Source organism: Orycteropus afer, unplaced genomic scaffold (genome assembly GCF_000298275.1).
Source record: "Orycteropus afer afer isolate SDZICR_OR568_19922 unplaced genomic scaffold, OryAfe1.0 scaffold00003, whole genome shotgun sequence".
Classification (NCBI taxonomy): domain Eukaryota; kingdom Metazoa; phylum Chordata; class Mammalia; order Tubulidentata; family Orycteropodidae; genus Orycteropus; species Orycteropus afer.
Genome location: NW_006921590.1, coordinates 16,926,018 through 16,939,789, shown reverse-complemented (window position 1 = coordinate 16,939,789; position 13,772 = coordinate 16,926,018). Strand labels below are relative to the sequence as shown.

The window sequence follows — 13,772 nt, the reverse complement described above, 5'->3', positions numbered from 1 at the left end:
CCACTGGAGCAGAAAGAACATTAACGTCACAAGTGGGTAGGTCCTGGAGCAACCTCTCATCACAGATCAGGGTAGTTATCCTAGGTAAGCTTTTTGGCACTGACGGGACTGGAGAGCAGGGTTTTTAAATCTGTCTAAACCTGGTAGAAAGGAGTTCTGGTAGCATAGTGCCTAAGGCACTTGACTGCTAACCAGAAGGCTGGCGGTTCAAACCCACCAGTCACTCCTCGGAAGGAAGGTTGGGCAATCCTACTTCCATAGTGATACTGCCTTGGAAACCCAAGGAGGGGTCGCTATGAGTCAGGGATGACTCAACGGCAAATAACAACAACAACAACAAACCTGGTAGAAAGTGGAGCTCCCCTAACAATTGAAGTCTTTGCGGAACTTAAGCTGCAGGCCCGTGAGTAACAGTATAACGTCATCATTAGCAGCCCACTGAAAGCCCTAGAAACCGCTCTCCTGGCACCTTGGAGCTTTTTTTTTTTTTTTTAAATCTCTTTTCTTCCCCCTTTCTCCACCTCTACCCTTCCTCATCCAATAGAAAAACTACATTCAGCCACCATACCACCTGCCGGCTCGAATCCTAAACTCCCTTTATGACAAACAGAGACCTGCATCCACATTTCACATAGTGATTCCATCATCACAAAGAAAATGGCAGAGCAACCCAGCACACCTGAATTAATAGCCAAAAAAACAAATACCCCAGCTCCACTTTTTCAAAATATTAAATCATAAAACCAAGACAAAACAAATGAATACATAACTAACAGTAATACAACTTCAAAATATCTAGGAAACAATGGGCAAACTCAAATTAAAAAAAAATTAAAAAAAAAAAAAAGATACGACATTAGAAGTAAAATCGCAAACAAAAGTCTCATTAAATATGGAGGAAAAGGAAGCAATAGAGTTATCCAAGAAGGAATTTATAGAACTCTACAAGAGCTTAAGGAAACCCCAAAGAGAAACAAGGAGAACACAGACAGTACCCTGGAAGAATTCAGGAAAACAATTCAAGAACAAAATAACAAGATTAATGAACAATCAGAACTCATACAAAAGCAGTTAGAAATCCAGAAGATGAATACCAAAATTATAGAATTGCACAATACAGTGGAAGCATAAAAGAACAGGATAGAACTGGCTGAAGACTGCATTTCCAAACTAGAAGACAAATTCCTGAACACCGGCCTGTATGACGAAAAATCAGAACAAAGATTTAAGAGAAATGAAGAGAACCTAAGAGTTATGTGGGATGACATGAAAAGAAACAACATATGCCTTATTGCAATTCCAGAAAAAGAAGTGGTGAAAAAAACACTGAGAAAATTGTGGAAGACCTACTAACAGAAAACTTCCCCCATATCATGAAGGAAAAAAGGATACTTGTCCAAGAAGCTCACAGAAGCCCATACAAGATAGATCCCAAGAGAAAATTACCAAGGCATACCATAATCAAACTCTCCAAACCAAAGACAAAGAAAGAATCTTGCAAGCTGCCGAGGACAAGAGAAATATTATTTATAATATTCAGCAGAAACCACGCACGCAAGAAGGCAATGGGATGCCATATATAAAACACTGAAGGAAAAGAACTTCCAACCAAGAATCTTATATCCAGCCAAATTGTCCATGAGGGTGAAATCAGGACATTCTTAGACAAACAGAAATGAAGGGATTTTGTGAAAACCAGGCCAACCCTACAAGAAATGCTTAAGGAAGTCCTTCCAATACAGAACCCACAAAAGAGAACAAAAAAATCAGGACAGATGACATCAAAACTAAAACCAAATCAGACACTCAAAATAAGAACATTAAACATTGTACACTAAAAATCAAGAAAGCCAATCTGCACATGCCAACAGCAACTAACCAAATACAAGGAATAAAAGTTCTAGGCACAAACTTCCAAATGGAGAGCAAAACAGGACAATGTCCTCATAAAAACAGACTGTTCTGAAAATATAGAGACAAGAATTCACTCCAAGGTAACCACAGAGAAAATTAACAATACCCCTAAGCAAATCCAGAAGGATGGAAAACATACAGGTTTAATAGGCACAAAACCAACGATAAAGAAGAAAAGAAAGGAAGCACTTGACAATGAAACAAACTCAGCACAGAAAAGTATATGGACCAAGGAAGTTCCAACAACACGACAAAAAAAAAAGCACAGTAGAATGACAGCTATCAATTCATACTATCACTAATTACAGTCAATGTGAATGTGAATGGACTAAATGTACCAATCAGGAGAAAGAGAGTCGCAGACTGGATGAGAAAAGAAGACCCACTGATATGCTGTCTACAAGAGACCCACCTTAGACACAAAGATAAAAACAAATTAAGAGATAAGGGGTGGGAAAAAAATATACCAAAGCAATGATAACCAAAAAGAGCAGGAGTGACAATATTAATCTCTAATAAAATAGACTTTAAGGTAAAAAACAACATAAGAGACAAAGAAGGACACTATATGATGCTAAAAGTGTCAATTGACCGAGAAGACATTACAATAATAAATATCTATGCAACCAATGAAAGTCCTCTAAAATACATGCAGCAAATATTAATTGAATTAAAAGGGACAATAGACAACTCTACAATAGTAGTAGGAGACTTTAACACACCACTTTCAAGGAGGGACAGATCAACTAGAAAAAAACTCAACAAAGATATACAAGAACTCAACAACACAATCAACCAACAACCTCATAGACATATATAGAGCATTCCACCCAACAAAAGCAGAATTCACATTCTTCTCCAGTGCACATGGATCCTTTTCCAGAAGAGATCATAAAACAAGCCTCAATAAATTCAAAAACACTGAAACACTACAAAGCTCTTCTCAGACTACAATGCTATAAAATTAGAAATTAATAATAGGAAGATCAAGGAAAAAATATCAAACATCTGGAAGTTGAACAATTCACTGCTCAAAAACTACCAGGTAATAGAAGACAAAAAAAGTGAAATAAAAAAAAATTCCTAGAAACAAACAAGAATAAAGATACATCATACCAAAACCTATGGCGCACAGCAAAAGCAGTACTCAGAGGTCAATTTATAGCAATAAATGCATACATCAAAAAAGAGGAAAGAAACAAAATCAACATTCTAACTCATCAACTCCAACAACTCAAAAAAGAACAACAAAAGGATACTATATTATCTAGAAGTAAGGAAATAATAAAGATCAGAGCAGAAATAAACAAAACAGGAAAACAATAGAGAAAAATCAACAAAACAAAAAGTTGATTAAGTTGGTTCTTTGAAAAGATTAACAAAATTGGAAAATCATTGGAAAATCTATCAAAAGAAAAGAAAGAGAGGATGCAAATTACAAGAATAGTAAACAGTAAATATTCACAACAGAACCAACTGAAATAAAAAACATACTAACAGAATATAATGAAAAACTATACTCCAACAGATTTGAGAACCTAGAAGAGATGGACAAGTTTCTGAATCACAAGACTTACCTAAATTATCCCACTCAGAATATTTGAAGAGACCTATAACAAAAGAAATTGAACCAGTCATTAAAAAAAAAAAAAAAAAAAAAAAAACTCCTCACAAAGAAAAGTCCTGGCCCTGATGGCTTCACTGGAGAATTTTACCAAATATTCAGGGAAGAGTTGACACCTCTACTATTCAAGCTATTCCAGAACATAGAAAAATATGGAATACTCCCAAACTCATTTTATGAAGCAAGCATAACACTAATACCAAAACCAGAGAAAGACACCCTAAAAAGGAAAACTACAGACCATTATCCCTCATGAACATAGTTGCAAAAATCTTCAACAAAATCCTAGCCAACAGAACCCAACAACACAGCAAAAAAATAATACATCCTGACCAAGGGGATTCATACCAGGTATGTAAGGTTGGTTCAACATGAGAAAAACAATCAATGTAATACACCACATAAACAAAACATAAGAATCATATGATTATATTAATCAAGCAGAAAAGGCATTTGATAAAATCCAACACCCATTACTGATTATATTAATCAATGCAGAAAAGGCATTTGATAAAATCCAACACCCATTACTGTTCAGAACTCTCAGCAAAATAGGGATAGAAGAGAAATTCCTCAACATAATAAAAGGCATATATGCAAAGCCAACAACCAACATCCTTATTAATGGAGAAAGACTCAAGGCATTCCCCTTATGAACAGGAACCAGACAGGGATGCCCTCTATCACCACTTCTACTTAACACTGAGTTGGAAGTACTGGCCAGGGCAATAAGGCAAGAAAGAGAAATAGAAAGCATGCAAATTGGCAAAGAGGAAGTAAAACTATCTCTATTTGCAGACATTATGATCCTGTACATAGAAAACCCAAGAAACTCAATAAAAAAACTACTGGAACTAATAGAGAGGTTCAGCAAAGTGGCAGAATACAAGGTCAACATACAAAAATCAATTTGATTCCTCTACTTCAACAAAGAGACCTCTGATAAAGAAATAAGGGAAACAATACCATTTACAATAGCTACTAAAAAGATAAAATATCCAGGAATAAACTTTACCAGAGACACAAAAGACCTATACAAAGAAAACCATAAAACACTACTACAAGAGACAACAAAGGCTCTACATAAATGGAAGAATCTTTCTTGTTCATGGATAGGTAGATTGAATATTGTGAAACTGTCAATACTACCAAAGCAATCTACACATATAAGGCAATCCCAATCCAGATACCAACACAATTTTTTAAGGACATGGAAAATCCAATTACTAGCTTCATATAGAAAAGAAAGAGACCTCAGATAAGCAGAGTGCATCTGAAGAAGAACATAGTGGAAGGTCTCACACTCTCAGATCTTAAAACCTACTATACAGCACAGTAGTCAAAACAGCATGGTACTGGTACAATGATAGACAGATAGACCAATGGAACAGAATCAAAAGTCCAGAAATAGACCCATCTACCTAAGGACAGCTGATCTTTGACAAAGGACCAAAACCCCTTAAATGGGGAAGAGACAGCCTCTTTAACAAATGATGCTGGCAAAACTGGATATCCACTTGCAGAAAAATTTTAAAAAACCCATACCTCATCCCGTAACAAAAACAAACTCAAGCTGAATCAAAGATTTAAATGTAAAACCCAAAACTATAAAATTCATCAAAGATAAAATAGGGGCAAATCAAGGGGCCCTAATTTATGGCTTAGATTATCAAGCATAACCCAGAATGTGCAGGAGACAGAAGAAAAGCTAGATGACTGGGACCTTTTAAAAATTAAATTCTTATGCCCATCAAAAGACTTCGTCAAAAGGGTAAAAAGAGAACCTACAGATTGGGAGAAAATATTTGCCTATGACCTATCTGACAAAGGACTTATCTCCAAACTCTATAGAAAACTTCAACACCTCAACCCAAAAAGAGAAAACAACCCAATTCAGAAATGGGCAAAAGATTTGAACAGACACTGCACTAAAGATGATATGCTGGTGGCCAAGAATCACATGAGGAATTGCTGGCGATCTTTAGTCATTAGAGAGATGCAGATCAAAACAACAATGAGATATCATCTCACCCCAGTAATAATAGCAAAGTTCAAAAGGACAGAAAATAACAAAAGCTGGTGAAGTTGCAGAGAGATTGGAACTCTTGTGCATGCTGGTAAGATTATAAAACGGTAACAGCCATTGTGGCAAATGGTATGGCATTTCCTTAAAAAACTGAAAATAGAAATGTCATTTGATCCAGCAATTCCATTACTAGGAATATATCCTAAACAGGTGAGAGGCAGCACATGAATAGACATATGCACACCCATGTTCATTGCAGCATAATTTATTATAGCAAAGAGATAGAAACAATTTAAATGCCCATCAGTAGATGAATAGACAACCAAATTATGGTATACTCACACAATGGAATACTATGCTACATTAAAGAACAATACAGTATATGTGAATCATCTCACAATGTTGATGAGCCTGGAGGACATTATGCTGAGTGAAATAAGTCAATCACAGAAGGACAAATACTGTATGATGAGTCCATTACTGTAAAAAGACAAAGAAGGGTTTACTTGAGAAAGGGAACTCACTCTTTAGATTACCGGGGTGGGGAGAGATGGGGAAGGATTAATTTTGGGCTAGTTGGGGGCCACATGCTGATGTGGGTAAGGGGAGGAATGGTATAGAAAGAGTCTGTGACCACCATGATAGCATTAGTAAAAGGCAGGACACTGAATTGTGCCCATAAGATATAGACGACAGATGCTATATTACCGTTAACACCAAACACCAGGCTACAGATAAACACATAAATGCATAAACGTCTGGGAAGATCAGATAGTGGTCAGTGAACAAGAGTATACTCTAGATCAAGGATAGAATCAGTGGAGGCTAATCTTGCACAGACACCAGTGATACAAAATACCTGCAATCCTTACAGAAACACAGAAGACAGACATAGAGTAATCCCTCACAGATAGCCAGACACTGTGGGAGAGAGATCCAATGGATCTGCAGACTCAGGACCATAGTACTGGGGGACACCAAACTCAATTGGCACAACAAAATACATAAAAGTCTTGTTCCTCATCTTATGTTGGTGAGTAGTGACTGGGATCTTAAAAGCTTTCAAGCAGCCATCTAAGATGCAGCTAATGGTCTCCTATCATCAGAAGCAAAGAAGAGTGCAAAACAACAAAGGCATTTGGAAGCAATCGGCCCTAAGACATGATGGCCCTCATGACCATAAGAACTAGATGATGCCCGGCTTCCAATTCCAACCACTCAGGAAAGGATCAAAGCTGGATATCCTGGATAGAGTGGGAGGAAAAACATGGAACAAAAACCAGAAACTCAATAATGACCAGAATTACTTGTTGGATGAAGTCTGGTGAGACCCCCAACACTATGGCCCTGGGATACATTCTGGGCCTGGAATAAAACTCACTCTCAGGGGCTGGCTCTCAGCCCAACTTAGTAAACATGATGTACACGCAGACCACTCAACCCAGGGTGACATACCCACATATTCCATGGAGATGCATCCTTTGGAGCAATCAACCATGGGGCACGAGAGGGGCAACATTTGCATAGAGAATATGTAAGACACACAGGAGTGCATAACTATGAGGAGCATGGCGAGGAGGGTTACTGAGCAGGGAGGGGAGGAGACTGTGTTAGGGATGGGGACGGTAAATGGGGAGTGAAACTAAATGTACACATAATGTTGAATGTAAAACAAACTCTGCTTTGTAAACTTGCACCTAAAGCACAATTTAAAAAAAAAAAAAAAAAAAGGAATAGAAGGGAAACTCCTCAACATAATAAAGGGCATATATACAAAACCAACAACCAACATTATTCTCAATGGAGAGAGAATGAAAACATTCACCATGTGAACAGGAACCAGACAAGGATGCCCTCTATCACCACTTCTATTCAATGTTTTATTGGAATTCCTACCCAGGGCAATTAGACAAGAAAGGGAAATCAATGGCATCTAAATTGGTAAGGAAGAAGTCAAACTATCCCTATTTGCAAATGATGTGATCATATACACAGAAAACCCAAGAGACTCAGCAAGAAAACTACTGGAATTAATGGAAGGATTTAGGATACAGAATCAACATACAAAAATCAATTGGATTCTTCCACACCAGCAAAGAGATCTCTGAAAAGAAAATGAGAGAATCAATACCATTTACAATATCTACCAAAAACATAAAATACTTGGGAATAAATCTTACCAGGGATACAAAAGACCAGTACAAAGAAAATTACAAAACACCACTTCAAGAATCCGTAAGAAATCTGCATAAATGGAAAAACATAACATGCTCATGGATAGAAAGACTGAACATTGTAAAAATGTCAGTACTACCCAAAGCAACCTATACATTCAATGCAATTCAGATCCAGATTCTAACAACATTCTTTAAGGATATGGAAAAACCAATTACTAATTTTATATGGAAAGGAAAGAGACCTCAGATAAGAACAGAACTACTGAAGAAGAATAACAAAGTAGGAGATCTCATACTCCTAGATCTCAAATCCTATTATACAGCCATAGTAGTCAAAACAGCCTGGTATTGGTACAATGACAGACACATAGACAAGTGGAACAGAATTGAGAACCCAGAAATAGATCCATCTACCTATGGTCAACTGATCTTTGACAAAGGGCCAAAATCCACTAAATGGAGAGGAGATAGTCACTTTAACAAATGGTGCTGGCCAAATTGGATATCCATTTGCAGAAAAGTAAAACAAAATCCTTACTTCACACCATACTAAAAAGCTTACTCTAGAGGATCCAAGACTTAAATGTGAAACTTAAAACTATAAAGTTCATTAAAGTAAATAGGCACAAACTTAAGGGTTCTAAATTATGGCATAAATAGACTATCAAACATAACCCAAAATGCACAAATAGCAGAAGATAAACTAGATGATTGGGTCCTTCTAAAGGATTAAATTTTTATATGTTTCAAAAAACTTCTCCAAAAGAGTAGAAAGAGAAACTACTGGCTAGGGAAAAATATTTAGCAGTGACATATCTGACAAGGGACTTCTCTCTTAAATTTATAGAAATCTCCAACAGCTCAACATCAAAAAGACAAAGAATCCAATTTAAAAATGGGCAGAAGACACAAACAGAAACTTTACCAAAGAAGATATTCAGGTGGCCAACAAACACATGAAGAAATGTTCACAATCATTAGTCATTAAACTCAAAACTCACTGCCGTAGCATCAGATCTGACTCCTAGCGACCCCTCCCCTTGAGTTTCTAAGGCAGTATCACTATGGAAGTAAATTGCCCAAACTTCCTTCCAAGGAGTGGCTGGTGAACCACCAGCCTTGTGGTTAGCAGTCAAAATGCCTTAGGCACAGATGCAAATCAAAACACCAATAAGATACCATTTCACCACAGCACAAAGTTCAAAAAGACAAAATAACAAATGCTGGCAAGGATGTGGAGAGATTGGGACTCTCATAAACTGCTGGAGAGATTGTCAAATGAAACAACAACTATGAAAATTGGTATGGCAATCCCTTAAAAAGTTGGAAATAGAAATACCATTTCATCCAGCAATCCCATTACTAAGTATATATCATAAAGAAGTGAGAGCTGGGACACAAACAGATATATGCACACCTCTGTTCATCACAGCACTATTCACAATACAAATGAGATGGAAACAACCTATGTTCCCATTATTAGAGAATGGATAACCAAACTGTGATACATACATATAATGGAATACTATGCAACATTGAAGAATAATGTAGAATCTGCAAAACACTGCATAATGTAGATGAATGGAAGACATTCCAAAAACCAAACTCACTGCCACTGAGTCAATCTTGACTCATAGTGACCCCCATTAGGCTTCCAAAGTGGTAAATCTTTACATAAGTAGATTGCCCCATCTCCCTTCCATGGAGCAACTGGTGGATTTGAACTACAAACTTTCTGGTTAGCAGTCAAATGCCAAGGGCACTGCCCCACCAGAGTTCCTTTAAAGGATATTAAGCTGAGTGAAATAAGTCAATCATAGAAGGACAAATATTGTATTAGTCTACTATTGTAAAAGTCAAGGAAAGTTTTATATATGGAAAACCAAAAAAAAAAAAAAAAAAACCCACTGCTGTCAAGTCAGATCCAACTCACATTTTTTGGTTACCAGGGATGAGAGGGGAGTGACAAGTATTGATTTGGGTGAAGGGAAAGGCAATATACCAAAAGTAAGAGACCAACACAATAATACTAAGGAAAAGGAAGAGACAGAGAAGTGCACAAGAGGTACAGGCAACAAAGATAAACACTCTCACATATACAATATTTCATTATCAGTAATAAACATTAATTTACAAGTGGATATACAGGTAGACAAGCTGAACGATCAGGCACATCTAGGCAAAAGGGAATATACTGATGACCATATATAAGCCTGGCAGACAATATTTCTACATATGTATTTGTGCTATAAGAATGTCCATCTAAATAGAACTAACTGGGGGCAAAGTTATGAAAACTTCTTAGCCACTGCCAAGGACCCTGAGGGAGCAAGCTGTTGGGTCTGTGGGCTCAGGACCATTTTTGCAGGGGACTTGAAGCTGAACTGGCATAATACACTACACAAAAAACACTGTTCTACATTCTACTTTGGTGAGTAGTAACTGGGGTCTTAAAAGCTCACAAGCAGCCATATAAATGCAACAATTGGTCTCTCTTCCTCCAGAGCAAAGAATAATGAAGAAAACCAGAGATTCATGAAAACAATTAGTCCAAGGAACTAGGGGACCATTCAAACTTCAGCCTATATGACAATGAGACCAGAAGAATTAGATGGTGCTCAGCTATCGTCAACCACTCAGAAAGGGATCAGTGCAGGAGATCCTGGATAGAGTGGGAGAACAATTTGGAATAAACCTTAAAATCATAAAAAAAAGGAAAACAAAAAACAGGCTTACTGGTCAGATGGAGCCTGGTGAAACTCCCAAGACTATGGCCCCTAGTGGCTATTCATGCCTGGAACTGAACTCATTCTTGCAGCTTCCAGCCAAACAATAGACAGATGTACAGGCTGAACATTTAAACCAGGTAGATACACTCCTTAGAATAATCAATCATGGGAGATCAGAAGGGCAGTATTTGCACAGGGAGATAGCTCAGGGGCAGGAATGTATTGGAAGGAAGAACACAGGGAAGAGATAACTACAGGGAGACTACAGGGAGGAAGTGAGAAGAGAGCTGGTACACTGTGGGGATTTCAGTCATCAACCTCATGAAACAAAATGTGTATAAACTGCTGTATGGAAAATGAATATCCTCTATAAACTTTCACCCAAAGCACAATTAAAATTTTAAAAAAAGAAAAATGTCACATTGGCAAATGTTGTGTTATATACATATTTACAACAATTAAGGGAGAGAGAGGGAGCACTGCACTGTAACAAAGGGCAACTCTTGATGAAGACTGAGTTTATGAATCATCCATAATCCATAGGCTTTCTCAGGACATGTATCAGAGTCTAGTTTTCAACCTTCTATTATATTAAGAAGCTCTGGTGGTGCAGTGGTTAAGACATTTGGCTACTAACCAAAAAGTCAATGGTTCAAACCCACCAACTGCTCCATGGGAGAAAAAATGAGGCCATCTGCCCTGGTAAAGATTTACAGCCTGGGAAACCACATAGGGCAGTTCTATTCTGTCCTATAGGGTCACTATTAGTTGGAATTGACTCAGTATTAGTGAGTTTATGATATTGTACTCTACTGCCATCAACAAATCAGCAATAAAGTTGTATTTTACAGTACTATCAACATCTAAGGAGCTCTGGTAACATAGTGGCTAAGGCACTTGACTGCTAACCAGAAGGCTGAGGGTTCAAACCCACCAGCCACTCCTCAGAAGGAAGGTTGGGCAATCTACTTCCATTGTGATACCACCTCAGAAACCCAAGGAGGGTCACTATGAGTCAGGCCCAACTCGATGGCACATACAACAAGAACATGAACATCTAATGCCTTTTCATTGTGAAATGGAATAGTTCTAGTAATATGTTACTATTAAACAAGATCACTTAATACTAGTTAATATTTAATGAGTTCCAGGCACTATGCTGAGCATTTTGCATGCATTCATTTAATCCTCACAACAAACTTATGGGATAAACCAACTACTGTCAAGTTGACTTCAACTCATGATGATACCATGTGCGTCAGAGTAAAACTGCACTCCATAGGGTCTTTAATGGCTCATTTTTCAGAAGTAGATTGCCAACCCTTTCTTCTGAGGTGCTACTGTGTGGATTCAAGCATCTATCCTTTCAGTTACCAACTGAGCACTTTAACAATTTGTATTCCCCAGAGATTTCCTGTCCTATTATTATTCTCATTTAAGAAATTAGAACAGATCACAAGGATAAGGAAAATTGCCTAGGGTCTAAAAGATAATAAATAGACAAGCTAGGATCTGAACCTGATCTAGCTGTGTCATTTGACCATTACCCAATATTCTTTATATAAGCTAAGCACTTAGAATGAGAATCAACTTTTAAACCTAAAAACAAAACTTTTAAACCACTAAAACAAAGTAAGAATACATAACAGTTATACTTTCTTAGCTGTTTTTTTATTTTAAAACATATGTTCTAAATTTTATATATAACATGCATAAGTATATATGTTTATGACCTTATGAATAATAATAACAAGTATCATTTATTGAGCACCTATTATGTGCCAGGCATGTAACTATGTACATTATCTCTTTTACTCTTCTTCACAATTCTGGCAGTCCCATATATTCAGGCCTGTTTTACACTGGAGGACACTTACCCACATAATAGTCATTGTGAGAAATAATATACAGATCATGCCCTTCTTTTCCTTCTTTAAACACTTCTTCATAGGATTTTGGTGGATTCACCACATCTCTGGCAGACAATTCTAAAGGAAAAATTAATGAAAGTTACCAGACTTAAGACATGTTTTGTCTATTTATAATGTATATAAATTGGCTACAATAAATGACAAAAGGAGTATGCTGACTACATTAGCCACACTGACACCCTGGAAGATCATGAAGCCAACAACGAAGATTTACCAAAAAAGACAGGACAGCACCTACGTGACACTGTGCAAGGGACTTATTTGACTTGACTCATTCCCTAGCATTCTGAAAAATATCAGAAGTCTGTATAGGTTTACCTTTTAGGTTCTCCTGGGCCACTGCTCCAAGCCCAGTTAATTTCCTGATCCTGAGACTATCTGGACAAATTTGGTTGCAGTTTGTGCCAGACTTCTCAAGATGACCTAAGCAGATCTGAATCACAAATCAGTTACAGAAATTCTGAGGCGCTATGAAATAACCATAGCACAAATTTTGCCAGTTACAGACTGGAGCATACACCTTGAGTCTATTTTGATCTGAAACTCCATCCTCAAAGTAGCCACAGATGTCAGGAAAATCATTGGAATCAGGAAGAAATTCTTCATTCTATTGGTCCCAGTATCAGAGGTTAGTTTACCAGTTGCTTTCCCATGACTGGTGGTCCCCAATTTGAGTACAGCCATACAAGGATTTTGTGGGTTCATTTTTAGATCATCATTATAAAGCAAATATCACAATTAAGTGAGTCACAAAAATTTTATGATTTTCCAGTACATATAAAACTTATATTTACACTATATTGTACTGTATTAGGTATGCAATAGCATTAAGAAAGAGTTTGAAATATTGTGAGAATTACCAAAATGTGAGATAGAGACGTGAAGTGAGCACATGCTGTTGGAAAAATGGCTCTGATAGACTTGTTGGATGCTGGGTTGCCACAAACTTTCAGTTTATAAAAAACACAGTATCTGTGAAGCGCAATAAAATGAGGTACACCTGTACATGAATTATTTTGTTTTCATTGTGTTACATAATAATTTATAAATACACCTTCCTTTACAGTTTCATTCCTCCCTTTCAAGCAACACAGTTGGCAACTAACATAAATTAAAATATCTTACTTCATTTTGGCCTTTCTCCCAAGGATTGTGGCCTGAAAACAAGTAAAGAATACCAGAAGATGACCCTACTTAAAATAATCCTATAAAGTGGTATTTCTTTTTGATATATTAATCCGTTATCCCTATTATTACACATAATATACACACACATTTTGAAGCATTCTTTTTAGTGCATATTTTAAAGTACGCCTAGAAAGTATTTTCTATATTTAAATAAACTTATCCTTAATAGCAGTCATGATATCA

The 13,772-nt window shown here is 37.0% G+C and overlaps 1 protein-coding gene across 1 annotated transcript in view; it reads right to left on the bottom strand.

The window, feature by feature from the left end:
- The window catches only part of EFHB (EF-hand domain family member B), a 120,930-nt gene that overhangs the window by 48,902 nt on the left and 58,256 nt on the right, over nt 1-13,772 (bottom strand). Inside the window, 1 exon segment of the mRNA XM_042780319.1 lies at nt 12,348-12,458. Coding sequence (XP_042636253.1) covers nt 12,348-12,458 — 111 coding nt within the window.